The 12100-nt window shown below is 35.5% G+C and overlaps 1 protein-coding gene across 1 annotated transcript in view; it reads left to right on the top strand.

The window, feature by feature from the left end:
- GABRB3 (gamma-aminobutyric acid type A receptor subunit beta3) overlaps positions 1-12100 on the top strand; it is a 225380-nt gene that overhangs the window by 199111 nt on the left and 14169 nt on the right. Inside the window, exon 7 of the mRNA XM_047739117.1 lies at positions 9395-9547. Within this exon, the coding sequence (XP_047595073.1) occupies positions 9395-9547 (153 nt within the window). The remainder of the gene's footprint in view (positions 1-9394; positions 9548-12100) is intronic.

The following is a 12100-nucleotide window of genomic DNA, read 5'->3' as shown; positions in this document are numbered from 1 at the left end:
CCCTATTTGATGTTCTCTGTCCCTAGTATCTCTCTTTTAGTCCATGACTCTGTCAAATGTCCTGCTTAGCTTCTCATTTTCCCTTCTAAAAGTACATGTTTCAGCTACCTGAAATGTGGCTCACCTCTCTCAGTTTCTTTTTTCTCCCAGATCTTGGCCAAGATTTTCACTGGCTTGCTATTTCTTCAGTGTCTTCAGGGAGATGTATTTAAATTTTGTCCATTTTCTTCTAGTTGTTTCCAGTGGAAGTGTTACCTATTCTACAGTAATTAAATACCATTGTTTGCTTGGTTTTTTTCCTACCCCTCTTTATTTTTTCAGGAAAAAAGTACACTTGTTTCAATATTTAATTCTTACTTAGTTTGGACTATTAATACATGAGAGTAAAAGAGAAAAAAATTAGGATACACTTTGCAGTCACATTTTGGAAAATATAATTCTGTATTTTTCCAATAACATTATATAGAGGAAACACTCACCCAAGTCCTTTAAAGCTGAAAGGAGATCTGAGCTCTTGTTTGTAACAATAAAAAACTGTGAGAAAAAAAAAAATAATAAGCAAAGCACTTAAATAGCAGTTGGTAAGGGAATCAGGTTAAAAGAAACATTGCATTAAATTGATTTCAATAAATATATCCAGCTAATAATCAAAGAGTGCCTTAAATATCACTCGGCACTGAATCACCAGTTTGAGACTTCATCTTTTGTATTGGTCTTGAATGTATGTTCTGCTGACAAGCAAAATTTGGGAATTTTTTTTTTTGTCAGATCTGAAATTTACTTCTAACTTTTTGTTTTGTATGAGCTAAAAGACTGAAACTTTTGTTAGATACATGAAAAACACATTATTTAATATGCTGCTTTAACTACCTGATGTTTTTATTTCTCTTCCCTTTTTTTCCTGGGGTACATTTGGACTGATATCTTCTGGCTTTATTTTAAAATATTTCTGCCAAGGGGCACCTGGGTGGCTCAGTGGGTTAAGCCGCTGCCTTCGGCTCAGGTCATGATCTCAGGTCCTGGGTTCGAGCCCCACATCGGGCTTTCTGTTCAGCGGGGAGCCTGCTTCCTCCTCTCTCTCTACCTGCCTCTCTGCCTACTTGTGATTTCTCTCTGTCAAATAAATAAATAAAATCTTTAAAAAAAAATTTCTGCCAAGATTAGAAGAAAGAAAAAGAGAAGGATCCCAAATTGAATGATAATGAAACATTTCTGTTAAGATATGTGAATTTTCTATCTTTCAAAAATCAATTTTCAAAATACTATTTTGCTTTTCATTAATCATTATGACAAATTACAAGTGTTTTTAAAGTCTGCATGTCACACTTTAATACATTCATTTAATTTTCTCTAAAGTCCATTCGTGAACTCCATGCTTTAGTAAACTAAATTCCTGTGATCAAGTAATTTCCATTGGGTCTATAAATAACATCTACTATAGGTCTAGAGAAAGTATTATATGAAATGTTAAAAGAAGGAATTATCACCTTTATCTTATTTATAATTTAACCTTAAATTCTACAGACAAATTTCCATTCTTTTTCCCCATTTATTTTGTTAGAAGAGACAATTCATCTGTGTTTCCTAACCAGATGCTAATCCTTCATCCAAAATCGTGGGCCCAGAGCAAGCTTACTCTCAGTGCTAAATGAGAGCTTAGCTATCACATCTTGTTGTTACAAAATCATTTTCCTTTAAGGGCTCCTGACCTATGAAACATGTCCTCCTACAGAAGCCAGATTTCTTCAGAAATTCATTGCCCCACATCTCCTTTGTAAAAATAATTCTTGACTACCTTTATCTTCTGGAATTATATTTAAACCTCTAGTACAATTTTTTTTTTAATGCTCAATGGTAAAAACTCTTAGATTATAGAATCCTGAACACAGAATGCATCGTAGAGGAAGAAAAGGAAACGAAGAAGCAACATGTGTTTATTGAATGTGTATTTTGGGCCAGGTGGTATGTTTTTTACCTGATATAAATTAAGCCATTTAATTTCCAGTAAAATATACATAGTAGGTATTCTATTTTCTTTATAACAGATTTACCAAAGTACAATTTAGATACATACAGTTCATCCATTTAAATTATACAATTCAGTAGTTTTAGTGTACTTAGATAGTTGTATAATCATGACTGTTCAGTTTTAGAACATTTTTATCAACCCCAAAAGAAACCCTGTACCCACTAGCAGACACTCCCCATTTCCCCCAACCCACTTCCCCTAACCTGGGCAATCACTAATCTAATTTCTGCTTCTGTGTATTTGCCTATTCTACGTACTTTATATAAATAGAATCATATACTACGTGATCCTTTTGTGATTGGCTTTTTTCATTTAACGTGATGTTTTCAAGGTTCATCCATGTTGTGTCATATATCAACATTTCATTTCTTTTTATTGCTGAATAACATTCCATTGTATGAATATATCATATTTCATTTAATCTTTCATCAGTTGATGAACACTGAGCTGTTTCCACCTTTGGGGTATTAAGAATAAGGTTGCTCTGAATATTCATGTACAAGCTTTTCTGTACATAAGTTTTCATTTCTCATAGCCAATTCATTAGGATTGGAATTGATGGATCATATGGCAATTAACTAAGTTTAACTCTTTTAAGGAATTGCCATACTCTTTTCCAAAGTGATGTCACCATTTGATATTCCCACAAGAAGTACATGAAGATCCTAATTTCTCCACATCCTCACCAACACTTGTTATTGTCTTTTAAAAAATTAAAATATAGTTGGCACACAATGTTACATTAATTTCAGGTGCACAACATAGTGATTCCACAGCTCAATACATTATACTATGCTCACCACATGTGTAGCTACCATCTGTCACCGTACAACTGTTTCAATACCATTGACTATATTTCCTATGCTGAACCTTTCATCCCCACTATTTATTCATCCCATAACTGGGAGCCTGTATCTCTCACTCTCCTTCATCCATTTTGCCCATCCACCACATTTTCCCCCTCTGGCAACCACCAGCTTTTTTTCTGTATTTATGGATCTGTTTCTGCACTGTTTATTTGTTTATTCATTTTTTTTAAGATTTTACTTATTCATTTGAGAGAGAGAGAGCATGAGCCACAGAGAGAGGTAGAGGGAGAAGCACACTCCCTGCTGATCCAAGAGCCCAATGTGAGGTTCAATCCCAGGTCCATATCACACACAGCCTGAGGCAAAAGCAGACACTTAACCAACTGAGCCAACAAAATACCACATCTAAGTGAAATCATACAGTATTTGTCTTTCTTTGTCTGACTTATTTCACTTGGCATAATACCATCTAAGTCCATCCATGTTGTCACAAATGGGAAGATCTTTTTTTTTTAAGATTTTATTTATTTATTTGACAGAGAGAGAGAGACAGCAAGAAAGGGAACACGAGCAAGGGGAGTGGGAGAGGGAGAAGCAGGCCCCCCACCAAGCAGGGAGCTGGATGTGGGGCTCGATCCCAGGACCCTGGGATCATGACCTGTTGAAGGCAGATGCTTAACGACTGAGCCACTCAGGTGCCCCAAGATTTATTATTTTTTATTGCTGGGTAATATTCTAGTGTATGTATAAACCATGTCTTCTTTATCCATTCATCTATCAAAGGACATTTAGGTTACTTTCATAATTTGGTCATTGTAAATAATGTTGCACAGGGGTTCATATATCTTTTTGAATTAATATTTTTGTATTCTTTGGGTAAATGCTGAGTAGTGGAATCACCAAATAGTATAGTATTTCTATATCTATCTTTTTGATTGTAGACATCCTAGTGTGAAGTGGTATCTCATTGTGGTTTTGATTTGCCTTTCCCCTAATAAGTAATAATATGTTTTTATATTCTTATTGGACACTTTCCTCTTTGGAGAAATGTTTATTCAAGTCCTTTGTCCATTTTTAAGTTGGATTGTATTTTTTTTTATAAACCTTCTTTATATATTCTAGACACGAGATCCATATCAGATATATGATTTGCAAATATTTTCTTCCATTCTGCGTGTCACCTTTTTATTTCCTTGATGGTTTCTTTTGCAGATTAATAATCTATAAATCTGATGAAGTATAACATCTTTTTTTTTTTCACTTGTGATATTCTTGCCTTATTTCAGTACAAGAAAACTAAGGGTCTAATAGGACAGTCTAATAGGACAATTCTAATAGGAATAGTCCAAACAAACCATGAGGCTGAAACTAGATCTTTTAGACACCCCCACTCTTTGCTCCATAGTCATGTGATACAACATTCTGGTTTTATTGTGGAGACTCAGAAGAAGAATCATTGCCTATTGAAACAACCTGAAAACAATTTTTTTGAGCTCCAGTCCTGTTTTTTTCTTTCTTTCCTTCCTATTTCATATATATCCTTCCCTTCATGGGTTTTTTTGAACATAAAATAATTAAGGGGACTCATAATGAGAACAAGAGAATTACTAACTCTATTTTGAATTATAACATGAAAAAGTAGATTATAAATGAATGAGACAGCATGTTGAGAAAAACTGTGCTGACAAAAACCCAAAAGCATCACTGAGAGCTCACAAAGCTTCTCAGTCAATGGAGGGAGAGCCCCTCACAGTGGCCACCTTAAAGAGGGAGAGGCACATGTGTATAGGTCAGCTCTGCTGCAGTTGCTAAAATAGTTTATTACTTTATGGACACATTTGAGTGGATCTCTCTCTCCACAAAGGTGACACGATACTCTGTCCACATTTTTTATGAGTTCCTCAGCAATATTAATGCTTTAGAGAGCAATATTAATTTAGGCTAGATTAAATATCCAGAGCCTTGTTTTTGGCGTAACTTTAGGTGCATCTAGGAAGAAAAGGTTGAGATCAGCATCTTCAATAGATAATTTTGCCAAGGAATTGGAACAATGCACTTGTGTTCAGGGACTGTTCCTCTGTCTGTTGGCTCAGTACCTACTGGGAACCTGACCACATCTGCATTGGCACACAGGCTTTAGGGCTTCTGTGCCTTTCTGTTGTAATTTTTAAACTTCTATTGCTGTTTTGAAAGCTATATCTTGATGTAGCTGACTCACTACTTCTCAACTTTATTAACCACTAGCTATGATCATGTGGGGAATTTTCCCATAGATACAGCATACATCATGGCATTTGCCCTGCAGTGTAAGGACTTTATCTAATAGAGCTACACAAGACTTCTGTGTGTTCTTTAGGATGCATATCAAATAGCAAAGGTCTTGGCCTAGAACATGTCTCAACACCTCTGAGAATTCTTGTGTTTATTAACACTCTGAGGTCTCTTCCTCATGGCATATTGAAAGGCTTTTCTTCATTTGGCCCAGTCTTGAAGGCTTTCCTGCTTCCTTGCTTGAAAAAAAAAAAAAAATTATTCAACCAGGAATAGTGTCTCACTTCAGATGCCATGAAACCTCTCTTATATGACCAAATCTCATGCTCTAAAATATTTTTGTATCTCCACCATGGTTCCTACCTCTGTTTTACCAAGGTCAGTCTGTATGGGCCTGACATGAATTAATTGGAGCTAGTTGAGAATGTAGACTCTTCTTTTTCATCTGTGTTGTCTATTCTATTCACCATTCCCAAGTCTAGAATTATGAAACTAGAATGGATGGGGCATATGGTGAATGCCTAAAAGTTGTTTTGATTTGAAGTGACACTTCAATTTCAATAAGTAGAATATATTTACTGAACAAATACATAAGAAAATGGTATGTTTCTTAATTTTCTAATTTAGTATTATGAATTCTGTGTTTTTCTAAGTTCTGTGTTATATCTTGGCAAATTTTCAGAGATTCAGGTTTTTTGGAAATCAGATTAGTATTTCTTTCCTTGAGATCTTCTGAATGTTTGACTATGTATTCATGTCATTGGCCTCCATGTTATAGGGGACAAGAATTCCCAACAGCCTCAGTCATACTTCATTACTTAGGTATAGATAATTGCCTCTGATGGGAATGGTTTTCCTGAAGACGGTATACTTTGGGAAATATCAAGAAAGTTGACTTGAAAATGGAAAGTTGAGGAACATGGTAGATTAAATTTTTACTCAAAAAATATTTGCTGCTCTCCCCTGGGAGGGGACTAAACTGTTCTCCAGTGACATAAAGATTACTGTAAGGCAAGGAAATGTGAGGCCTGCTGAGTGTAGCACTTCTCTCACAATATCCAGCAGTGCTCCAGATACAGAACTAAGCAGATATGTAACACAAGAAAAAAATCCTTATTGTCTGCTACAGAGATCTGGGGATCCTTTTGTTACTGCAACATAAGCCAACCTATCATAATGGATACGGAAACTATTGTTTAAGTATAGTGGCTATAGTGAGACATATCTGAAACAAGAGAAGCAAATGACAAGTGATAAGTAAAGCATGAGATTGTCATGAAATTGAAAACTAAGAGCCAACACTGAAGTTACTTCAATAAAGATATTGAAGTTGCTATGACATTTCAAACTAAGATTCAATAAATGTATTGAATGTTTTGAGTATTACACTTGCTAGAAAGTCATGCAAATAAACCAAAGGCTTCTATATTCATGCATACGAATGTATTTGTTGGTAACCTATGATAGTTCAGAAATTTACATAAGCATCACAGTATATGAAAAATACATCAATTCACAAACTCTGCCTTGGGGACTGTACAACTGATTAAGGAAGATCTTACCTTGCTAAATAGTAATAATTTTAATGAAAAAGAAAATGACTCAGGAAGGTAATGACTTTCATTTAGAGGAAAGAAGAAAGGACTCCATAGAAGATACGGCATTTGACCAAGACTTTGGAGTATGGAGAAGGAAGGGAATTTCAGAAGGAGGGAAAAGTGTGTGTGAATCAGAAGGGGCAGGAAATATGGACAATTATTTTGAGGCAGTGAGGACATTCTTTGGGCTAGAAAATCATCTGCTTAATGAAGAGATACAGTGGAAGCTGAAGTTAATCTGGGAAATATTTTGGAGAAACTAAAATTCCCACATGCGTGTTTGGACCTTCATAGAAAGCAGTGAACTATAGAAGATTTGGAGTATGGGTTGACAGCAAGTTCCAGGCTGTGCTTCAGGAATGTGTGGATGGAGCTTAGGGCCAAGGATTTGGAGATGGGAAAGCCTACAATGAGGTTCTGAGCCAGCTCAATGGCACATTATGCCAGTGAGCCATATATACATTGTTTTATAACAGTAATAGAATCTGTCAAACCTATGTCAATGGAAGCTTTATTCCATTGATGGAATTGGGAGGATTGGTAAGCTGTTTGTGGAATAAAAATCAATGTACATGTATACTTCATACCGAACACTGAAATAATTCCAACCTTAAAAGTAGGTTTGTGGTTAAGCTTCTATTGTGAACTTACCTAAGCCTTAACAACAAGTTTTTAAAATAACAAGGAAAAAAGTGGAATGGATAAATTCTATATACAAAAAATTAAAGTATTTATATGTCCCCCACTCAAATCCATTATAAGTTTTAAAGCAAACAACTGAGAAAATGCTTGTAGACAATAAACACAAAGGCTGGTATCAAAAGAACTTAAATGAATAAGTGAAAACAATAAGAGGAACCAAAAAAATGAGAAAAATGAATAAATAGTATAATCAGATTATTTATGAGCTTAAAAGCAGAGGAAAGACATTTAGGAAGTATGCAGTTAAAGAAAGTGATTGGAAAGGACAATTTTTCCCAAAGAAATTAGCAAAAGTTATTTTTAAGAAATATTATGGAACATTGTAGTGTTTACAAGGTGAAATAGACAGTTTTATAAAGTTCTTATAGTGGTGTGTATACTGATATGATTCTTTGGCAAAGTAATTTGGCAGTAAGTGTCAGAAGCCTAAACATTGGCCCAGCAATTCCTCTTTTGGCATATCCATCCTAAGGAAGTAAGTCCAAATACAAAAAAAGGACTCTACACAGGGATAATCTTAAGAATATTATTTATAGTTTTGTAAAAATGGAAATAACCTAAATTTGTAGCATTCAGGAAAATGTATTTATAAACTAGAGTACATATGTATATATTTGAAGCAAAATTTGGAAGATTTTTAAATTGTGTTTACAAATAATTTGAAATAAGTATGAAAATGTTTGTGCTCTGATGACAGTATGCAATATGCATTTGATCAGAGAGCTATGTAAAAGAAATTCTACAAGCACACAAAAACGACTGGAGGAAACTTTACAAATCATCAGCCTTTAAGTGCTAAGTCTCTTAGATGACTTCTTTTCTCCTTTATATAATTCTGGCTGAAAATAGTTGATGCCAAAGTAGAAGCCTGGAGATAAAAGTCTTCATCTTCGACATAGAATTAATAGTCATATGAGTAAATCAGGCATCTAAAGAAAAGAATATGGTGACAAAAACAGAAGACATGGAATGAAGTCTGGAAGATGCATATACTTGGGTGCAGGAGGAGAATAGGAGCTTGTCAGCCTTGGAGTAAAAGGAGGTCATGAGAAACAAGGTACAGCAATCTCAGGAAAGGAGGACCATCCATCAGTGAGGATGGGAGGGGAAGAGGCAAGGAAGTTGGTGATTAGAGAAGGTCATTGAGTTTTCACTAGTTGACCTGCCAGCAGCTTCATTAGAATTTAGATCAGGAGCTAGGAGGTTTGGTTCTGATAAAGTGGACAGGAGGAAATGGAGCCTATCCTTGCTTTGTTCTAAGAAAAGCAAAATAAAGCAGAGAAGGCAAATTTAAGACAAAATGCAGTACAATCAGTGGGCAATTTTCTTACTCTGTGATGGTGGAGTTCCAAAAGTGTACTAAGTAGGACACATAGATCAGATTAGCACTAGAATTCACTTTCAAGAAAGTGGGCAAGGTGCTTCTCAGAGACCCTCCTTAATGCCTTGTCTGTGGTCAGAGGAGAGCATCTCAGTGTACACTGTTACCTTCTATAAGACTGGACCTGTTTCTGTGACTCTCCAGCTCTCAGGGTAGCCCAGAGTTGTCTTTAGATGAGGATCAGTAATTTAAGTATCTGTGTATGCTGTTGCTCTAGGTGGATGGAGGGAACAACTTGTAAAAGCCATTTTTCCCAATAAAACCTTGAGCCAAATCTCACCTATTTAAATGGAGAAGAGAATAGTCATTAATTAAATAATCAACAAGATACATGGCATGATTCTGTATTCTAAACTAAAAACTTCCCCAAAGTTTTCCCAGGGATAGTTCTCAGCTGAATGCTTGGCTTTAGAAGAATATCCTCATTATTCTCTTATAGACTAAAACAGACTTCCCTCCCAATTCTTCTATAGAAGCAAATTGCATGGGCCACCTCATGGTTCATGGGCTTTTCAAATGCATGTTGTTGAATCATGGAGGTCAAAGCAAACTCTTTTGCTTGCCATGTCTTTTCTCCAGTGTAATCTTTGTCTGTTTACCATAGGTGCCTATCCTCGGCTCTCACTGAGCTTTCGGTTGAAGAGAAACATTGGATACTTCATTCTCCAGACTTACATGCCCTCTATACTAATTACGATTCTTTCATGGGTGTCCTTCTGGATCAATTATGATGCATCTGCGGCTAGAGTTGCCCTTGGTATGTGCTATTTTTAAATGATATCTAAAATGTAAAGTAACTGTATCATTACAGTATTAAGGAAATTCAGAGGCTATAGTTCAACTACAATTTTTTGACATCATGACACCAGTCTTGCCCATATAGTCACTTTTTATCTTGAAACAATAATTTCATGCATGATTCCCTTGATGTGTTAATTTAATTATAATGCTCCAATGTGAATTTTCATGCCCATGAAAGCGAAAATATGCTTGCCGAATATTTGCATAATAAAACTATTTTGACACTAATTTTAAAGCAAGGATTAACATCTCTTGTTCAAAATTGTTCTATGGCCCAGAAAGAAGACTGGATTAATTGGACATTCATCTTTTTTAAATCAGAAAAATAGTCAAATATTATAGCATGTAATTGGAATTACACAATTTAATGGGCATTTAAATATGTGATTAGATTCTGAGTGATTCTCAAGGCTCTAGTGATCTGTAGTGGCCACTGGTCATTTGGCAACTGGATTATTAGCTGATGTACAACATATTTTATAGGTTCCAATAATATTTCTAAGATTTTTAAAGTATTAAAGGAAAGCTTATATTTTCAAAAACATTATTCTCTATTCAGCTAATTATTATGAAGCTGCATGGACAAAATAATTATTTAAATACATTTTAGAAAATATAAAGCTGAAGAGCAATTTTCCCTACATTCTTTCTCTCAGAGGGTTGGGTTCAATTCCTGAAAGCAAAATTATCAAATAATATTTTTAAAAATTGATAGAAAATAATTATCAATGTATTTGCTGGTAAATCAGCTTATAGAGTACCATAAGAATTCAGGGTTTCAGTTATCCCTCTTTCTTCCTTGTTTTTTTTGTTTGTTTGTTTGTTGTTTGTTTTTGTTCTTTCATCTTTTTCCAGGACTTCCAATTGATTGACACTGTTTTCCCTAGGAAAATGTGTGTGCATGTATGTATGTGGATGTCTGGTTTAGACTCACAGAGTTACAGTCGAGATTAGATTAGCACATAGGAAATCAGGTAACTATTCCCAAAAGTGTTAGGTGAATAATAACCTAGTTTGAGAAGAAGAAATTATCAGAAAACTAAAAGCGTTATATTATTATGTATTTTTAATGGGTATGATAAGAAAAACATCCCTTCAGAAGATCTCCAGGATTTTTCAATGGTCTGCAGAGGTTTATCCTGTAGCAATAGTCCTTTCTGTAAGTTCCCCCTCCTCTTTTTTTTTTTTTTTTTTAATGCTACTAGATTACTCTTTGTTAAATTATTTTCTTTTCCTCTCCCCGGAAAAGTCAGACCTAAAATGTATTTGGAGGGACAGATCTAAATTTTGTAGACCTGTTAGCTTATACAATTTCAGAGTCTCTCTTTAGGAAAGAGAATATAAAATAGACAAACATAAAATTACAGGATCCCACCCAAAGCCTGGATGGGGACAATGCAAGTAGAAACCTAAAGCTAAAGCTTCTTGAGTTTCACATTGAATTGGCCTTGGAGAATTTGTCATTATTGAGATAATTAGGGAAATATAAGTACCAGAGAACTAATTATCTGGCATCAATAGGACTGAGGTGTACTGAAAATGTGAATTTCTAAGTTTTCTAGATATACACGCTCTATAGCTCCTTAATGGTAAGACACTGTCTTCCACAATATTAAATAATCTATCTGAAGTGAGCTGTTGTCAACCCAGCCTCATTACAGTAAGTGAAAGTAGATTCCACTTTTTCTAACAGAACAGCATTATGATTATAAACCTAAATCATCCTGTTACGGCTTTGCTAGGACAAAGGAATGGTCTGCCCAGAGTTGCTAAGGCTTCACCACTGGAAGAGTGCCAGGTTCTGACTGATGTCACAAGTCTGGGAGGCGGATATGAGTACAGAGACAGAAGTGAATGGGCATTTGCCAGTGTCAGGATGAACCTGAGGCCTGGGGGTCTGGAAGGCAAGTGTGACCCTAGGACCACAGCGTCTGAGCAGACTACAGTCCAACAGGTCCAGCTCTCAGGGTAGGATACCAGCATGCTCACTCCCTATGTCCCACCTTCTGCCTATGGAGAACAGGGTTTCTGAGCCTGGGTCTGCAGGGATTGGGACATACCACAAGGTCACCTCTAATAATTTAAGGAAAGTATAGCATAGAGTCATGAACACTGAAGAACAACACAATAATCATTAAGTTGAAATTTGCCAAATACTCAGGTGCCAGGTTCTCTGCAAGGCCATAAGGTTTACCTTATCTGCTCTGCAGAACATCCATAGCACAATAAGCAATGTTATTGTTCCCATTTTACAGAGCAGGAAAATTAGGTACAGAGAAGCTACATAACTGGTACAAAGTCATATGACATTAATCCTGTTAGTCTGACTCCAGGGTTCTCCTCCCTAACCACTACAGGTGATTCCTATGGTATTAATAGACAGTACACACAGAGTGTTCTTGTCTATTACATTGTAAAAAACAATGATTAAAAAGAAAAAAAAAAGCAAAGCAAGAACTGTTATTAATTATTATTATTGCAAGATCCCTCAGAATCTTTAAAATGCTAA

This window comes from Lutra lutra, chromosome 7 (genome assembly GCF_902655055.1).
Source record: "Lutra lutra chromosome 7, mLutLut1.2, whole genome shotgun sequence".
NCBI classification, from domain to species: domain Eukaryota; kingdom Metazoa; phylum Chordata; class Mammalia; order Carnivora; family Mustelidae; genus Lutra; species Lutra lutra.
The sequence above is the reverse complement of the archived record's forward strand: the minus strand, read 5'-3'. Positions and strand labels throughout refer to the sequence as shown.